This window comes from Ammodytes marinus (genome assembly GCF_949987685.1).
Source record: "Ammodytes marinus genome assembly, chromosome: 18".
Classification (NCBI taxonomy): Eukaryota; Metazoa; Chordata; class Actinopteri; order Uranoscopiformes; family Ammodytidae; genus Ammodytes; species Ammodytes marinus.
In genome coordinates this window covers 12,125,146-12,145,185 of record NC_137222.1, presented here as the reverse complement: position 1 = coordinate 12,145,185, position 20,040 = coordinate 12,125,146, and the positions used below count along the sequence as shown (strand labels likewise).

The window sequence follows — 20,040 nt, the reverse complement described above, 5'->3', positions numbered from 1 at the left end:
CTACTACCTACAAATGGTACAAAGTCATCCTCATTTTGGTTTATTGGGCAGAAAGGATAGAGATTGAAAGTCATAAAAAGTGGTATAGGAAGGGACATCTTAAAAGCAGTAAAAAAAAAGTTTTCAGACATTTTTTCCATATCTAAATTACAACAAAATATGCCCACATGACAATTAAGTTTAAAAAATAAATATTATAAAAATAACCATTAATGAACACTATAATGTGTTTTAACATATTTCAAAGCACGTTCTCAAAGGGCATCATATTTACAAAAGATGGAGGTGTTTTAGATGTTTAAGTAATCACATTTGGTTCAGTCAGTGTGTAGGCTATTGTACATTCTAGATGGATTCTAAAGACATGCCCTGTGTGCTGCAAATACTGTGATGAAAAGAAAAGTAAATAGTTACACTCAACTTCTCTGTTAACTTAAATTGTAAAGCCCTTTTCCCGATTAACTGGTATTGAATATCCAAGGCTAACAGACAAATGGAAAGCTTTAAGGTATATATGATGTAACACTGAATCTTAAACTAAGCTAACCTAAACGTAAAAGGAAGAAGCAAGCTACAGAGAATAATAAACCTTGCCTCAAAAATCATAGGGACAAAACAGAAACATTTAAGTTGTATGTACGACTTGTAAGTGCTGAGGAAAAAAGCTGTTAAAATAGCAAACGATCCGTCCCATCCACTCCATAGGGAGTTTGAACTTCTTCCCTCGGGTAGACGTTACAGAGTGCCAAGGGCAAATCGCAACATTTTTAAAAATTCCTTCACTCCTAAAGCGATTGGGGTACTGAACACCATGTCCCGCTGATGTGTATACTGCCACTGCTGCCCTGCTTCTTGCCCTGAAGATGTCTGTGTGTAAATGTTGTTGTTGTTGTTGTGTTGTCCTGCTTGTTGTTTTTTGTATGAGACCAAAGACGAATCTCCACACCGTGGACAATAAAGATTTAACTAACTAACTAAGTTCTGCAGCCGGGAAGCATGGTATTGGATTTTTAGCCGATATACCGATATTGTAAACCTCTAGTCGCCCAATAACGATATCATTATAAAATATCTTATTTTCCCACACCTAATTGCAGATATCAAGTCCCTTCTGTAGAGGAATTAACATATTGTTATGCATACTCTTATCGTGTTGGCCCACCGGCAAATGCAGACATAAAATACAAAGCTGTCGACACAGATAACGTACCGATAACATCTTGCATCCATAGTCTGTAGGATACCTACTTATTCAACTATGGTCCCTCGGTGCCTACAAGTATGTACAGTAAATAACAGTCCACACTGCTGAGCTTAATCAGCAAGAGGGAGTACAAGCTCACAAATGCTACTACAGGGACAATGCAGCAAATGAAAGGATAGATAATTGCTCAACTGAAGTCAAAATGTACTCAAAGAAAATGTCTTTGTCTTTCATGCCATGTAAATCCATTATTACTGTTAATGACTTTAACAACCTTTTGTGTAAACCATTCTGTAATACAGGGTCAGGCAAGGTCAAGTGACTGAAGGGAATGGGCCGGGGATAATGTTTGTCTCCAATATTGTCATATTTCTACATAAATTACAAGGCCAGTTCAGTACTTAAATGCATTGCATAACTGCACACTGGCTTCAGGCCTCTAGGGGGCTCACTAACACTGCCTGTCCCACTGTGCTTTCAACAACATGATTGCCCAGTGGTAGATGTCCTACCCTGGTTTGAACCCTGTGGGCTCAATGAAAAATAAGGATCAGCCTATGAACTAAATTATATTATTATTCACTATGTTATATTATCTTCCCTGAAATGTTCATATAACTTACTTAGGCCTCAACATATTTGAAATTATAGTGGATGATCAAGCAAAAAAACTGCACAAGATTCCTGAAAAATTGACTATGTAAATCTTACTACTGAGGAGGTATCACCTGCAGAATTTTACTTTTTTAGGTGCAGTGTAAATGAAATACAACAACAGCATTTTGACGTTCACAGTTCATGCCTGAACTACATTTTGAGTGTAAACTCAAAATGTAGTTCAGGCATGAACTCAAATTAAGAGTGTAAACACACAGTTTAAAAAAAAATGTATACACTATGGTGAAAGTTACAAAAAACAGTTAGGCTATGGGCAACTGGTGTGGAAGTATCTGAGAAAACTGAGACCCATTTGGGAGCTGTTAAAAGTTTTCCCAATGTAACGTTTTGCATGTTGTCATCATACACGTGTTCATCGATACATTGCTATATTTTAGAATCCAAGTCAAGCAAAAGTAAAGGCAGCATCTTTTATCCAACCCCATAGTCTAGTTAGCCACAAGCTTACACCCAGGTTTGACAAGTATTGTATTTCAGGTGTGAGCATTTTTTCACAGATCGTCTTGAATTTGGGATCGATATTTTTCTTCACGTTGTAACCGAGGATAGAAGACTCTCCAATTGGCTGCCAGGGCAGAAAACGTCTATCCTGAATCTTTCTGGCTTCAACTGCGCCTACATCCTCCATGCAGATGGCCTTCATCTCCACATTTCTTCTCCTCAGCTCGTTTACCTCCTGTTCCATTTTTTTTCTCCCGTATGCCTCCACTCTGGCCCAGAAGGTAGCATTAAAGTGCTGATAGAGTCTCCAGTCAGCACCGTTCCACTGTAAAGCTTTGGCTCTCAGGTCAGGGGTCAGTCGAGACACAGACGAGCTCTTGCGAGCATTGAGTTTGAAATACAGGATGTCCTCCATGGTCCAACAGAGTGTGTCCTTAAGCAGGATAAGGGACTCCTCAAAATATTCTGCAATGAGAACCAGATCAAAACGTTTCGATAAGTCCTGAATATCCCTGCTCACAAGAGGATCGTCAGCTTCAAGGTTGTTATCAAAACCAAAGTCAAAGAAGAGCAGGTTTTTGAGGTAGAACGAGTTGAAGGCCTCTGGGCTGTAGAAGGTCTGAGGACTGTGTAGAAACTCTGCCAGTTTGTTTTCTCCACCGATACTCCATGTGAGGGGAACTGCTCTGTGATAATAATGGAAGGACGACTCGAACAGATCCACAGGGTCACGTAGGATGGTGATGTACACCGCATCCGCAGGCAGGAGCTTGGCTACTTCATGATGGTCAAATCGCATGTGGTTACAAACGATGTTGAAGCAGTCTCCGGGCCTGTAGTCCTTCACCTGGGAGACCATGAAAGGTGACGGGTAGAAGAAGTCGTTGCGGCCATCTGGGAAAGCAAATTTAAGCTTGTGCTTTTCTCCGAATCTGAAGAGGATGTTGAGGACTGTGCTGCTAGCGGTTTTGTGGGTCTTCATGAACATCATGTTCACTTCAGGGGAGCACACCTCTGACTGAGACTTTGTGCTTTGAGAAGGTTTTGTCACATTTTTCTTCAATGCTTTTGCCAACCTGAGAGGACACATGTCTTCTTGGGAGCCCCTATATGAATAAAACACATGGATAAGCAAACAGATCAACTGACCTAGCCCAAAATAACAATGGTTTCCTTTTCAAATCTTTACCTTATTCTCACTTGGTTCGGCTTCCTCAAGCAGTACAGCACCAGCATGATGTTGGTTAATATGACACAGAGAATCAGCCTTTTTGTCACAAGTGTGCACTTTTTTCCTTTGATGCCAAACATCATCATCAGGGGGACCTACAACTGAAATTGAAGAGCGTATACATTTAAAGAGGAAAATGTAACAAGGAAAAGACCTGTAAAGCTTTGAAATACACTTATTGGATCAGTGGCATGCACAGACTCTCTTAAGGGTCAAGGACAGATAATGAAAAAAATGGCACCTCCTCAAGTACCCTATTCCACCAAGGCAGTTTGGAGATAGTGCCCATCTCGAACCAGTTCTTTGAATTTGAACAGCGAAATAACAGTCTCTTTACAGGACAACGGGTTCCAGAGGGGTACCAAGTCTTTGCTGGTCTAGAACCAAGACTGGCTTACGTTAGGGGCTGGAGACGGGAATATCCTGACCAACCACAACAACTAAGACTTTGTAACCACAATTTTTGAAAACAAATTTGTGGACCAGTTGTGCTTATGTTGGTATGCAAAGCAAAGCCAGTCGCAATAAAGAAACAATGTAATGGCTGCTGTTGTTGTTGTTGTGCTTCAAGTTAGCGCTAGCATTAGCTAGGAGAGAGTAGACATATACAGATGTATACAGTTATGACATCATTGTCATATAAGTTCTTTAGGGGTGAGAGGTCAGCTGGTTTAACCTTGTGTCATGCACACAATATTGTACAACACTTAAGGCATTAGGGTTTACGGCATAAATACAGTTATGAAAAGCATGTTTGAACTTTCCATTGAATACTTTATCATAAACAAGTCACTCTAGTTGCCTAGATTAAAGTGTCTGTCCTCAGCACATACTTTCTACAATCTCTAAGGATGCCAAGCATATCAGTGATTTGGGTCTGAGCTGAACAATAACAACCCACAGTGTCTAAGGAGATGAGACTTTATCTATACACCTGACCTCACAGTGTCTTGTAACAGGCAACAAAGCTGAACAATTGTAACGCCCTGCTGCAATTGTCGCACACAGACCGATTACCCCCATGCCACCCCGTCGCATAATACAGTAGACTAGAGCATTGACTATGTTTAATGAGACACTACAGATAAGCAAGGATTGTGGCGTCATCAAATACAACACAGAGCCCCTATGTTTGCACTATACACATGTTTATAGTGCTCAAATTACCTTTTCTACAAATGGGAGCAGAAACAACAACTAACATTAAAAACACAGTTCTTCTAACCACATAGTATTGAGATTCTAAAGTAAAAAACACCTTTGTCACCTAACAGATGCTTTCTCTTGAGGAATTTCAATCAGATCATTTAAAAAAGTTTTTCCTTGTTCTGTCCCAGCTCAGACATCTACACATTGATAGTCATCTATGTTTTACATTTGTCACATGAGAACAACCTACATCTCAGAGTAGATGAAGTATGCAATGAACGCAATTTGATGAAAACCTATATATGTATAGCTATATATAGGGTATAGCTTCAAGTAGCTGTTATGTACTCCTTTCAACCTAAAAACGTATTTCTTTTGGAGTATAAATGACAAGGGTAAGTTAACTGAACTACCTAAATAATTCAAATGTGATTTGAAAGTATGTATGGAAGAAGAAGAAATACAAGTAAAGTGCATCAACTTACCTGCAGATGACAGCATTAGGAGTGTCAGGTTCAAGAGTTTCTGCAAAGTGAGAGAAAGCCCACTGTTGTTCAGTGTGCAACTGCACACCCTGAAGGCATATCTCTGGCTGTGATCACAGAAACTTGAAATGTGACTTCTCCTCCCACAGGGACTGACTTGGGTTTGTAAAATAGAGCAACCATTGGCAGGGCCGCCCATAAGGGCTAGAAAGTGGGAAAGCTTTCTAGGGCCCAGCCCTTTGGGGGGCTCATCGTCTTCGAAGGCCAATAACCTGACTAAGCTCAACTTTATTTTTAACCAAAATATTTACTATAACCAATTAAAAGTTGCACAACTATAACAACAAAACAAAAAATGTATTTATTGTAACTGGAGTAAAATGTAAACATCTACCCACCATCCGCTACATGTCCGTCCTGTGTGCGCGCTAATAGCGATTCCCTCTATGCACGCATATCTTTATTAATATCTTCCTGAAGATATGGCTGAAAAATAAAATGAAAACATCATCTCAAACTAGAGGTCCTCCTGTTTCCAGGGAATGTTCTTGTGATACTGTCAGTCCCTTAGAGGCTTAGAAAACACTGTGAGAAGCAAGACCCAGAAGCTCCCCAGCTACCACTTAGCTTGTAAATAGTGCATAGAGTACATATACATATAGTGTGAATGTAGTTTGTTATTATTATTTATATTTACTGTTAATGTTTGTTTGAAAAATGTTTTGTGATGCTTCCTCTTTTATTAGTGTACATCCCATGAATCATCATATGTGGTTCAAAGTCTTCATTCAGTCTAATTTCCTAATGTTTTTTTAAAGTAGAGACAACATTTCTACCAAAAAGCGTCTGGACCAAATTTTATATTAGTCATGTTTTGTGCACTCCCCTACTGTGTTTTGGAAAATGTCCACTGCATTTTTGAAGCTAAGGCTTAGGAGAAGCAATTTCAAGAGCCAAAACAACTCAACAGGATGACTAAAGGTTCTTCTTTCACACAAATTTCCAGGTTTTTCAAAAATCGCAATACATTTTTCAGCATTTAAGCCAATTATTTATATACACAATGGTCTAGGACATAAGTAGACCTCAGAAAACAAAGGTCTAATGTGTTCTGAACATTTCCATATAAAACACTTTGGTATAATTTATCTTCTTGCACATTTGAAATAGGTATTTATAGAAGTATGTAAAATCGGAGAAAATACCCCTAGACCTCAGTTCAGAGCCATCAGCTGTTTATGTTTATACTAACCGTGGCCAGAACGTCTTGGATTGACGTTTCGGGGAACGGGCCGGGTGGGACACTTGCTCTGAGAGTCAAATATTAACGCAGTTAGTATAAACATTCGCCAAGCGTTCTGAGTCTACAAACAGGTTTAAATTCTTAATTGTGATAAAGAATTTCCCTTTGGGGACAATAACGTCTAAAGTCTTTGACATATATGTCTTCAGGTTGACACAACCAGCCAGGTACAATTTGAAAAATGTTCCATGAGCTGCATGTCACATGCTGAACATACTGCATATACCAGACCCAGGTGTCACACCATCAGAAGGTCTGCCCGCGGCATAGGCAATATCTGTGACAGTGTCCTTTGTTATTGCCTGCTCCTGTAATAAACATAGTGAATAGTAAAGAAGACCAATGTTATTTTGTAGAGATCTGAGTATTAAACAATTGTGTGAGTGTGCTACTATTTAAAAAAATATATAATAATCGTGAAAAAGACGGGTTTTTTTCTCACTTGAGCCCCTGCTCCCCAAACTGTCGCTGCACGTCCCTGGTTGATAAGTTTGGAAGAAGTTTTTTGGTTGAAGAAAACTTCACGAAAGTCCAAAATGAAAACAAATCTTTACTTAGTTTCAAAAGACAATACAGATGATTATGGTCAGCATTCATGCATGGAGAAAAGACCATAGCATCCTGCTCAGAGCAATGCCAGGGTCTAGACTGAGTTAATGAGGTGCTTTATACTGAAAGGTTGCATGGTCAGAGGTAGAATAACAATGGAACAATCAAGTTTGGTTCTTGATGACATCAATGCTAATATGAGTCTGGGTGCTTCCAGGAGAAAGTCCAGCAAGGATACATCAGTAGTTAAGATGAGAGGAAATACACTTCATACAATGATCAAATAATGAATGTAGAGACAAGGGTAGAACTAATCAATATAAAATTGGCTTCCATAATTCGCCATTTTGTCCTTTACAGGACAACATCAAACTCAAAAGTATATTCAGATGGAGCATGGAAAATTACAGAACAATCAATTCACACGAAATGTATGCAGTTCATTAAAGACTCCGTTGGAGGATCCTGACGTGGAGTGAGGACTATTAGGAGGAACTTGCAGTCCAGGAATGGGAGAATCATAGTTCAAGTGCCCAAATAATGACACATTCCTTTGTGAGGTTGAAAAAGTGTTCAGGTGGAGTAGATAGCATTTTGACATAGTCTAAGATCGGCAAAAACATCGAGGGAGTCCTCAGTTTGTGCTATGAGGAATGAATCCACAGCAGTTGGCAGAGAGTTGGGCTGTGGATTTAAAAGAACACCATCGTCAGGCTAACATTGCTGTTAGGAGCGATAGTTTGGGGATTTAAATCAAGTTTCACCCTTGAAGAAAAAGGGAACACGCCGTGTAGGAGAGGTTGAGCTACCCATGATATATTGCTTTGAGATGGTTGAGTGTCAAGGATTCACTGTAGTGGTAATCCGGTTATGAAAGCAGTTAGCAGCAACAGCATTGGTGTTTTCCATCGTTGTTGGTGCAGTTGGATAGCAGCTCTCATCGTCATGATTAAGAGGCTGTTGATCTTTGGCTGCTGAGCAGTGGCAAAAGTGGAGCCCCATGGCGTCCTTCACACTTCACGTCAGGGTTGGTGGTGAGCAAGACTTTGAATCGACCATTCAACCTGGATGTGCTTTCCTTAGTACCGCTACATGTATGGTCACCAGGCTGGATGTGTGATGGTATCCATCAAAAGCAATAGGTGACGTTCCTTGTTTTCTGGTCGCTGTACTTCTCATCGTATTATGATTTTTTTTTTAAATCAAAACATTTTTGCCATTTGTAAAAACGCATTTGCATATTTACAAAGAGTCCCTAGGGGTGTGGATGTGTGCTGCTTGGATTGTAAATCTTTGGTTATTTCAGCAACCATTCCCCATTTGCTCGTGTGAGACACCACATGTGCCACACGAGCAAGTTGAGAAATCAAATGTAGCCTATTTGTTTTTTTTCATGAAAAAAATAAATAAAAATAAAACAATTATAGCAAAGTTGTCTTTAATTCACACAAGGATTTGGGAGGGGTGTTTGATGGTTTTCATTAAAAAAAACACATCCGGTGGGACTTTAACCACACTACGGGGGAAAAAAATCCTTGTCAAAACGCTTTGTAGTAATGGATAAAAAACAACGTGATATACAATAACAAAGCAAAGTTGTCTTTCTATTGGGGACTCAAAGATTTGGGAGGGGTGTTCGATGGTTTTCATTAAAAACAACACATCTGGTGGGACTTTAACCACACTACGGTAAATTGTTCCTTCAATCTCCAATACAAAACAACAGTGATATATCATTGTCAACTGTGATATATCTGCCTGACTAAATTTCAACATTGCCTCAACATGTCTACCATCTTGAACCCATAGCACCAACCGGATCCGGATTTTCTATAACACTGGGAACTTCCGACCTCCAGCAATTCTAACTTTACCACACTAAATACTGGGAACTACAAATACATTTGTGTTGTGAGGCTGGCTGGCTTGTTTTGCTTTAGTCTCCTGACACCTGGACGCAGGTGCCGCCTCAGCTGCTGTTGACTTTGGCTTTGAATCATCTCTAATTCAGTGGGTCAAATCGATGTCACTACCAGATAAGACAAGGGTTGCATCCATTCAGTACCACATACAATGGCAGTAGCTGGAGTTTGTGTAACTTTAAAGCCACAACACTTTCTCATACAATATTATGTCAGTGATGATGTGTAACCTTTGAGTTTTCATACTCCATAGACCCCTTCCCCAACAATTAATAAATGTTTACATCTTTGCAGTGTTGTAAAGTGTTACAACTGTTAAGTAAACACCCACTTCCCACATCAACTCCTACAGCAAAAATAAGTATAATTCAGGCTTCTTTCTAACTGTATTTTATTGTGTTTTTTATAATTACATATATTTTCCAACCGTACAAAATATGGCATATGAATATATGAGTATATTAATTGCTATACTACTGTTGTGTAAAAAACAAGCATGCGAAATGCATTTACAGTGAAACTGTTTTCCAAACAGACACATGTTATAGTGCTCCTTTCCTGTATTTAAAAAACTACATTTAAGTGCAAATGCATTTACAGTGCCATGATTTTCAATCAATCAACCACAACCTCTCTAGTACTACATAACTTACAAATCATTCAAAAGTTATGGGCAGCATCAACACCAAAGATCCTGACATAACCATTGTTTTTGAAACATTTTCCAAAAAAAACAAAATAAACTCACAGGCGGTTTCTATCCACAGGCAGCTTATGTAACAGTGCAGATGTTCTTTGAGTACTGCACATACACATCACAGCAGTAACCATGGTATGTTATTGGAACATTTTTGTGGAGCAGAACAATTCCTGGTTTTCTGGTTTTGTAATTGTCTTTGTTTGATGAACCAGGATGTTTATGACTTCTAGGAATTATGAAGTCAGGACCATCTGGCACATGTCAAATATGACATACATGTGTCAAGAATGGGGCAATAGTAGTGAATGAAGCACGTGTGCAAAGTGCAAACGGGCCATAGCACATACATCTGGACAATTTACAGTCAGAAACTCTCTTCTCTTAATTTTACATTAGATCAGCCTTTTGCCATAGGGACATCAATGTGTCATAGTTTATGATGTTGCATGTACTGTTTATGCTTGGAAGAATATATTATGAATAATAACTGATACAGATTGACTATAGATATTTACAAATCCAAGCCATTTTTTAAATCCAAATCACTATGCTGCATTATAATGAGCAAACTATTTGTTACAGTACCATGAGACAAATCAGCAATGAAAATCCTAGAATAATTTACAATCCCCACAGTTTGCAATGACAAATAAAATTAAACAAAAAAATAAGTTGAGCAGTTGTTGATTGCTGCCAACAATCATAAGGCACTTTTAGTGACAGCTATGTGACATACAACTAACAGCAACAAAAAACATTTAAAGTGTCCCTTTTTATAAACAAGTAAGAACACTTTTGTAATCCATATATACACAATATACTTTTATCAGCCTTAACTGAATAAAATGCTATATATCATAAAGAATCTGCTATTACAGGTACAAAAGGCTTAAAAACGGAAAGTCTTTTTCTTGAGGATTACCATTGTCAACTTTTGAGTTTGATTGTGATTGGTGGACAAACATCCATCATCACTTCATAATGAAGCAGCACATTGACATGTAATATCCCGTCTTTATCCCTACACTGCTGAAAGCAAAAAATAAATCTCAATCTCAAATCATACCACACTTAACTTGTCACCTTTCAGTAAGATTGCTCAATTTAAACCGTTCTCTTCAAAGAGCAGTTAGCAGGGAGTGGTACAGTCAAGACATGGAATGCTTACACTGCAGTTTCTTTGCTGTGGGCCTGGGACTCAGTAGACAGGCCTGTAAACAATCTGGCCACCCAGCACTCTACGTTTCAGCTCCTTCCACAGCAGGCGGCGCTCTCTCTGCGTCCCCTTCGTGAAGCCACGGTTCTCTTGAGCGCGCCGGGACAGATAAGGGATGACCTCGTTGACCGGTCCATATGGAACATACTTGTAGACTGGGAAACCAGCTTGACCTGTTTGAATGATAGAGCAAGGTGACTGAAGGTTTTAAATCAATGTCCACTCTCTACACCGTGTGCACATTCCAATAAGTAATGCCTAACAGATGTAGCAGAGAAATAGCCACAACAGTTACACGAAACATTAAATATGTTTTTCTATGTAGTTTTAAAGTAGAAAATAGCTCATAAAGTTAACAAGGTAGACATATAGTACATGTGTGCTACAAAGCTAAATAAAATAATGGTTCAGGAAATGAAATCATTATCTCTCTCATTTAGAATTGAAAAAAAAAAAAAATACATTGAATAAATATATTAAAATAAGACTGATATTAAGTGATATGACAAAGTCGTATCAGGTCCTCATGGATATTACTAGTGACAAAAGAGTCAGGGATGCTACAGCATTAATCATTGCAAATATCAAAGCTATTATGAACAGTGACTGTACACTGACTGTTGTGTTAACGGATCAACCTGTCAAACAATGGTAACAGACAGTTGTTTGCTCCCAATAAATCTATAGATAAGATGGACTAATAATGTACTGTATGTGTATGTAAGGTCAAGGGTCCCCTTTGGTGTTAAAAGGCTGACTAAGTTTAAACCCCCTATGGACTATGTGATTTAAGCCTCAGCGATTACACAGCTGGCTGTTTACATTTAGTAACCGAGCAGAGTTCAACATACCTAGCGGGAAGCTGATCTGGTCACACATGCCCAGCAGCTGTCCAAAGTAAACTTGATTCTCATTGGGTGAAAGGCCCATCTCATTCATCCTGACAAAACAAAGAAAAAAAACACACATGTTAAAGGGTTGTTAGATAATAAGAGCTGAAGTGTTGTATTCCACCTCTGATATGCCAATATATTTTTGTAAATCCAATAATTGCTTTGGAAAGTTGACAAAGAATGTATTTCAAGTGGAGCAATAAGCTAAACATTATCTAAAACCATTAGGGTTAATTCTTAATTAATGAGATATTTATGGATTTTGAAAGAAAATGAGCACTAAGTACGTGCCAAATGTTCTACTGTCATTTAAATGTTTAACGTTGGCTCAAGACAAAATATACATACATTTTTAGGGTGTATTTCACGGTGTCCTCATTGTGACTCGCAACCATGACATTAGCTTTCCTGCTCTGATTGATCTCCTCCAGCACGTACTCCAGGCACCTGGACAAACAACACGGCCGATGGTTAGGATTCAGATTTCTTCTAGCCCAATCCATGAAGGGCCTTTGTGACAATGCAAAGCTTACCTGTGATACATCATGTTAGTGGCCTCGTAGTCTGGGTTTATTGGGTCTTCGTAGCCAATCTCTTTGGCCCTGTCTCTCTCTTGGTACATGTAGGCTCCGCGAACCAGTTTGGCACCAAAGTACCAGCCCTCCCGTCGTGACAGCTCAATGTCCATAGTGACATTACTATAGGCTTCCTAAAAGTATTGAAATAGAGAAAAGGTGTCAAACCAATATGCCTGATCATTGTTAAAACCTACCACGTGCACATAAAGTATGACATTTCAAGAGCCATCTCTAATGTTGCCGCATAACACATGGTGCAGCTTTTCTGCACAGGAGGTTGCTAATGTCAAAACATCGCTGTATAGGCTTTTCTTTCTATACAGAATGCTCAGGAGCAAAACAAAACTAAAAGTTACGAAACGTATCGGCGTTATTGACAAAACCTTTTTTGGGGTGGTTCACAGTTCAGACAAATAGTTGTAGATAGAAATGATCAATAATAAATTAGCTGTAAGGGAAGCGCAGTCTCACCTTGAGATAACACTGGTAGGTGTTGAAGATGATTGGCTTTTCTCTGTTGAATATCCTCTGCATTTCCAGCGTCAGTCGACTTATAGCCGGTTGGAAGTACGTCTGCTCGGCGTCCACCATAAGCCTCACCCCATTCTCTATGGCGTGCTGGAGCACACGTACAAAGAGTTTATGAAGCCGGATAAGTTACACTGGTCATTTCTTTGCAAGAAAAACATGGGCCAACTTCAGCATACAGCTTGGTCTTTTTGAAGCAAAGCCGTTGATTACAATAAATTGGGTTTAAATGTCTGTATTGCTTCTTTAAAATAATTTTTCTAAATATGTATTTCTTTAAGTTGGTATCCTCACCTTGGCCAAAATGTCCACTCTCTGGAGCATCCTCTTCATCTGCTTCTCCTCCTCAGTCGTGAACTTCTTCAACAAAGGCTCCAGCTGGCCTGTCTGCACAATCAACACCCAAAATATTTAATGTTTTGGCGTTTGCATTCATTTTTATGATCCAGATAGACAGGCAGGGAAGGTCAGAGATTGGTTTGGGGGTGAGAGCAGTGTAACAAGAATGTGACAAAGGATGTGTTTCAAGTAGAGCCTCTGCCATTTTATTTCTGTGTCTCCCCTTTCAACTGTTCTCAATAAATACTGACTACACTGACTTGTGCACCAGAACTCCACTTATTTATAGTAAGTCCGAAATGATATCATGTTTTTTATCTTTTCAGAACAAATGTTTACCCGAAGAAAAGAAATTACATATTACACTATCAAGTTATTTTCCTAATCCCCTGCTATCAAAGCATAGAGACACGCTCTTCTGTATTATATTAATGCCTTCCATGTTTATTGCACTGTCCACAGTGCATAGATAAGATACAAAAAAAAAATTCAACCAAGGACCAATTATATGTGTAAGACTTAATGACGGCCCATTCTTGCCATGCCCACCACTAAATATTTACATGAAAATGACTCACCTTAATGTTTGGAACCATGAGCAGATTGGCAATTGTTGTTGTATCGTTTATCAAACTGTTCCAGTCCAGCAGATCTATCGTTCTGGAAATAAGATGCGAAAAAATGTTCACTCATGTGAAAATTCTAGTAGAACAAACTTTTTTTTTAGTGCTTAAATTTGGTTAACTGAACCACAGGATTTGTCTATACTTATTTCTGTGTGTAATTTTAAGCATTTCTAAACCTGATAAGCTAAACACATGCTTTACTACTGATTTAACAGGGATTCTTTGAGGGAGAACTTAAGGCATGAGTGACTATCATACCCTGACAATCCCAGCTTCTCGCCAGTAAACCAATTCTCAACGTCATCCTTGGCACCAACACCCAGCTTGGTCAAACTTTCCTATAAAGAAATACGTCAATGATTTAAAAACGACGTGCAGCTGATTATTACTTTAACAAAGAAGAGGGCATTTTCACAAATAAAGACCATCTTAGAAACAACTTCAAAGAATAGCAGGGGGACAGAAGTTAAGTATTAGCATACATGAGACCAGACCCACCTTGAGGTGTTCCAGCTCCAGTTTCTGCTCCAAAACCATCATTTCAGACTGTCCCTGCTGTGCAGCCAGTAGGTTAAAGAACTGTCTCCATTTGACCAGGACTTCTGAGAACTGGAGCTGTTTGAACATAGAACAGTTTTCCCCATCAGATACAAATACAACTTTTGAATCACATTTGACACAGCATAATGCATAATGTATATGGAATGTATATGGATTTCCCCTTTACCGGACAGATTCTCTCTTGCCTTTGTTTCCTTGGCACTTTCCGACAATGTCAAATTCCTGATGTCATATTAGAATATCAGAGGCGGCACTGGAGGCAAGGTGTGTACACAGTGATGTGATTCAAAATGGAAAGCATGTCTGTTGTACACTGGCAATGAATAAGGAGATCTAAAATTGTCTGTGTATTGGAATGCATCTTCTTAAAAAAATAAATAATAATAATTGTTTTAACTGTATCAGTAGCTGTTTATCTGTGTATCTGAATCTGATGGCAGTGGGGGCGGGACCTGATAAGCCTTTGGCTTCTCCTGCCACCCTTCGGACGATAACACAAAGTAATATGTGTGAATATGCAAAGAGAAAATTGTGTATTGTGTGTAATTATCCGGAATAATAATAAATAAATAAATAAATAAATTCTATGATAATACTAATCAACTGGCATTTACTCAAAACAAAAAAAATATGTCCTGTTTTATTTACCCCTTTGATCTCGTGCCAATACTTGGTTTATTAGTGTCAGATCTGGAAGCACTGTTGTTGGCAATCAATGCTATTTAAACCTTTATGTAAATACTGTAAAATTAATTACAAGTTGACATTGAAGACGTAAACTTACAAGGAACTGCGGGCGTCCGAGAGCAGTCATTTTGATGGCAGAAAATCCATCTGCAGAGGCTCCACCTGAAATCGACAGAAATCATGTCACTCCATGTTGTGTGTGTGTTTATAGCTGTTATAATAGTATCAATGTGTACTTAACTTACGTATTGTGTTTCTTAATTGCCTGCACAGAAAGCTTAGTACTTACCAGAGGCTTTGATGCAGTTTATGAATGTCTCCATTTGGGTGTCACATTTGGACTCATCTGCATAGAAGTAGGTACGGGCACTAATCACCCCTCCACGCCTGTCCCCGAACTGACGGTGGGCCTTGTACTTCTTCTCACGGTGTTCGCCAGCTGGATAGAGAACGAAGGTGACATTAGCTGCTTTTTTCCCACATTTTTGACAGAATTGTTTTATTTTTTAAACAGTATACTAGTAGTAGCAGCAGTACCACACAATTCATAAATCATTCTTAAAAATGACATACTGTTCTGGAGACAATATTAACATTTTTAGGATATTAAAAGTAGTTTCTCTTTGTTCTACAACTTGAATGTGTGATCGGCAGGATTATTTTAATCCTTCAAGCTTTTGTTTTGTGCACTGTTCATGTACGTATTTGTTTATGTCACAAAAAATTATGAATGGTAATTTTCATTTTATTAATTATTATTTTAATTGGCAATGAACAGTCATCTAATGATATCATCTGAAATGTGTGTATTTTCCGTACCTATACATTCAAATTCAATGTCACAAGAGATTTTATAATAAGGTTTCAAACATGAGGCCTGTAACACTAACTGTATCTACTGGTTTGGACGTTCCAGATGCCATTATGTCTTAAAATAGCTTAACTAGTGCTACCCAGGCTGGAGCACATGGCTGCATGACTGCCCGCCACATACTAACACAAACTTGTGTGTTGCAAAATGTAATCCGGCCTAGTAACTGGAAGTCAAAGCAAACCAATAGTTAAGTGTTGCCTGTTTGCAAGCTAACTGTAAAGCAGAAAAAATGTAACAGTTACGCTACATTACATACACTATATAAAAAGATAATTTCAACTGATGTACACACCTTGACTTTCTTTTTCTGCTTCTGAAACGCATGAACTGAAAAAGATGGAAAGATTGGCATCAGGAATTCAACAGAAAAAAATCTACCTAGAAATGTTTACTCTTCAAATGAAAAATAGATCATACCGTCTTTATTATCTCTCAAGTTTCGTAACGTCTTGTGTCACTTGCATAATCAGTTAATTAACCAGACGGTATGCTAACGGTAAACACAGGGAGGCAGGCCTTTCTAGAAACAACTATTCCACTGTTTTACCCTCCGTGTGGAGCTAACAATTCTTACCTTATGTCATTTTATAATGAGTAATGATTAAGATACATTTGGATTTAGTTCAGCATCTGTATGTTTGTCCTTAGTGACAGAAGTCTCCTTTTAAAAATAAGCTTGTTTTCACAGCAGAACATTTATGTAACACTTCCGCGTGCAAGTTCCCAATGAAAGGATCAAGTGCATGTCTCTACAAGGCTGGCAGCCTTTTCAGGGGGCAAATCCCCTAGCTGGTTATAGCCAGCTAAACCAATCAGAGAAAAGGGGTCAGTCCCAGCCGACCAATAGAGCAGAGGCACTGTTTTGCAACCGGAGATCAAGTAACAACACACGTTTCAATTACAGTGCAGTACTGTTTGTGTGGAGGTAACATACTGTGGTTTACACGATTTGTGCAAATTTGATAAGAAGCAGAACAGAAGCCACGTCTGAAGTGATAAGAATGAACTGATATGTGTTCTGTATGTAAACCAAGGAGTCAAAAGATAACTCGCAGGGAGATAACATATAAAGTAGACGCCACTGATAGGAAACAAATCCGTTCACACACAGTGTTAAATTAAAGTGGTTTAACCTGTATTTTAAACATTAATACTAAATGTTTTGAACAGTGAAATTAAGACCCCAGGGGGAAAAGGAGAAACATTACCTGTGGGGCCCTAAAAAACTGTAGGCCAATGTGCTCAACACACTATAATGTGATCTAGTAGCCTAGTTATTCTGACTAAACTGACTAAACAACGAACTGTAATACAACCAGGTTTGGACTAACTAGTTTATCATTCTCAAGTTGTACAATATCAAAAATATTAACATGATAATCACATAAGCTATTATTATTGAAAATGAATTATATTTTATTTTATTACAGTAAGGGTATCTCCTAACGTACAGCTTCTAATTCAACCATGCATGGAGAGGGGTGGGGTGGGGAAAGAAAAGCCTGTATAGCCTACAAACAAACTTGACTCAACTGGCTTTTTCAGTTTAGTATATTATGCAACGCATACATTGCTCATCTAGTGCAGATATGTCATATATTAAAGTTGAGATACTGATTAACTGTGCTTGGTTTAAAGCCTAAGTACAACATTGTATCCTAAACCAACTTTATGATAAAGAACTCTTCATTGTTAGCTTTGCCCAAAAGCCCTACTCAGTCAGATGTAAACATTACTTACTCCATTTCCTTCTTCTCTGCCTCCTCTTGTGTCAAGTCTTCTTCTACGCTGTAGTCTAGAACTGCCCCAACACCAAAGGCCTGATTCTTCCGAATTAAAGGTTTGATGGAGTTGTGGTCTTCCCCAGCCACAAACTGACCGTAGAAGGTCATCTTCATCATCTTCTCAAAGATCCACTGACCAAACAACTTCTTAGTCAAATCCATCAACTGACAACAAAACAACAACAGGAAGTTATTACATCTCAAGTTTATTATTGTATACCTTTACAATAGCCTAACCCAATACGAATTTGCTTACTATTACGCAGTAATACATTTTCAATTAACAAAGGGAAATAACAAAATGTTCTGTCTTAGTTAAACCAAAAGTAACCAGGCTAACTTTTGAACTAGCCAAATCCACTTACCTCTTTGTTCTTTTCAACAAGGATGTCAATAGTACAAAGTTTGAACACCAGCAGACTCCGAAGTAGTTCTATGTTTCCCTTGCTTTTGTAGGCTTCCTCGGTGTTCTCGAAGTCAATGTGGATTGTATTTAACTGCATATCTTTGACACTTTTGGTCTGTCTTATGAGTTCAACCGGCGCAGCTTCCACCACGGAGGATGATGGTATATCTATCTGTTGATCCTTCTCCTCTTGGTTCTTGGGGGTTGCCACTGTTGAGCGACATCTTCCAGGTGAAATGCGTATATTCTTGATATTGCCTGCGTTCGCTCTAACAAGAGCGGCGACAAACTTGGTGTACGACATAGTTTCCTTTCCTGCCCAACAGAGAGCAGCGGCTGGCTACCTCAGCTCGACTCTCCGTACCGTTGCAGAGATGATGCCTGTAGCATGCGCGCGCTGGGGGAAGTTGGCTTTAAACGACCTCGTGAGGGGGGCGGTGCCTCATGTTCAGTATCATCTATGGCCTCATCACGTGTAAGTAGAGATCTGCAACTTAAATGTATTTGTTGACCTTATTTCCTTGCCTTTAAAAAAGGAAATGGAACTTAATGTTAGGATAGTATCCTGGGCAAATAAAGCGATTAAGAACACTACAGTGCTCCCATATGTGTGTTTTCACCAAGACTGTAGGCTATATAGAAGAGTTTTTATTTATGTATTTAAACCTCATTCCATCATTCATTTTGACCCCTGACATCTTTTAAGTATTTTTTTATTTTATGTATTTATTATCCTGTAATTGTCTTATTTTCAGTTTATCCTTTAAAGGTGGAATCAGCTATTCTGGAGAATGCTGTCAAAATAACTTCTTGTCAAAATCACAAAATCAGCGAGTATCTCGTCACAATCCGCTACCTATCTGTAGGCCAACTGTGTGTGTGCTGAAAACAAATCTGATGTTAATACACTATGTATTGTAAACTAGTATGTAAACAATGATATGTAAAAAAAAAAAGGGGGGGGGGGGCATAGCAACATGGCTGTTATAATGGCTCATTTAAAACTGCTGTTGAGGAACTGCATAAGCAAGCATTGCGCGCAATGTTTGCTTTACTCAACAAATGCAGAAAGCTTCAGCTTGCTGTAGATGTCACTCTGGACCTTTTTGACAAATTGGTTACTCCAGTTATCTTGTATGCATGTGAAGTGTGGGGGTTTGAAAAACTACATCTGTTAGAAAAACTACATCTCAAATTTCTAAAGTACATCTTAAAAGTAAAAATGACAACTGTTAGAATACAATTCTACCGTCTTCTTTTAACCAGAGTTGAAGAAGGAAAAACAAGTAGAAGATTTATTTCAAAGCTTAAAGATTTATTATCTAAATTGAGTGAGCAGAAAACATGTAGGCCTACATGGAGCTTACTGGATTCTCAAAAAGCGTCCCCAGTAAGACTGAAGACAAAATGGTGGGACATATTGTTATATGGAAACAAATACATTATTTCTGATTGGTTGACTATGTGTTAGAGGCTGGCCGATGACGACTTCTTCTTGCTGGTCTTCATAAGATACATTTCATGTTTTACTAAGAGAGTGCTCATAAGAGAGGTGAAGGGAGGGTGCGGGGTCGTTGCTAGGCCGGTTGTCATGTGCAGGCTCATCCCACACAAATAGTTCTCCCCTGACCTTGGGCAAAGTATCTACTGAAATGGCCTGCCTCAGTGCTGTTATGTGTCTCTGTAAATGGTGAATGAATGTGAAGTTACTAAACATACAAAAGTGTATAAGTTTTAAAAAAGCACATGAGTATAAAATTAAGATTATTCTGACAATCCCTCACTTTACACCTTTTAAAAGGTGTAAACCCAAACTGATGGAATAATCATACATGTTCACACAATTTGTTAACTCTCCTTCTGCTTACTGAAGGTTCAAATTCTTC

At 38.6% G+C, this 20,040-nt stretch overlaps 2 protein-coding genes across 2 annotated transcripts; both read right to left on the bottom strand.

The window, feature by feature from the left end:
• Positions 1 to 2,267: 2,267 nt before the first annotated feature.
• gal3st1b (galactose-3-O-sulfotransferase 1b) lies at positions 2,268 to 5,212 on the bottom strand (the record flags this gene model as incomplete). Its single annotated transcript, XM_080046612.1, has 3 exons — positions 5,189 to 5,212; positions 3,513 to 3,655; positions 2,268 to 3,429 (listed from the first exon to the last, which is right to left on the bottom strand). Exons 2-3 carry the CDS (start codon positions 3,638 to 3,640, stop codon positions 2,268 to 2,270), a joined length of 1,290 nt encoding a protein of 429 aa, XP_079902738.1. The 5' UTR covers positions 3,641 to 3,655; positions 5,189 to 5,212.
• A 4,154-nt stretch (positions 5,213 to 9,366) lies between these two features.
• On the bottom strand, positions 9,367 to 18,514 carry prodha (proline dehydrogenase (oxidase) 1a). The gene is made up of 14 exons (XM_080047219.1): positions 18,114 to 18,514; positions 17,705 to 17,913; positions 16,257 to 16,291; positions 15,380 to 15,529; positions 15,188 to 15,252; positions 14,341 to 14,457; positions 14,101 to 14,180; positions 13,795 to 13,876; positions 13,172 to 13,264; positions 12,821 to 12,967; positions 12,305 to 12,480; positions 12,120 to 12,218; positions 11,730 to 11,818; positions 9,367 to 11,051 (listed from the first exon to the last, which is right to left on the bottom strand). Exons 1-14 carry the CDS (start codon positions 18,456 to 18,458, stop codon positions 10,861 to 10,863), a joined length of 1,878 nt encoding a protein of 625 aa, XP_079903345.1. The 5' UTR covers positions 18,459 to 18,514; the 3' UTR covers positions 9,367 to 10,860.
• Positions 18,515 to 20,040: the final 1,526 nt, after the last annotated feature.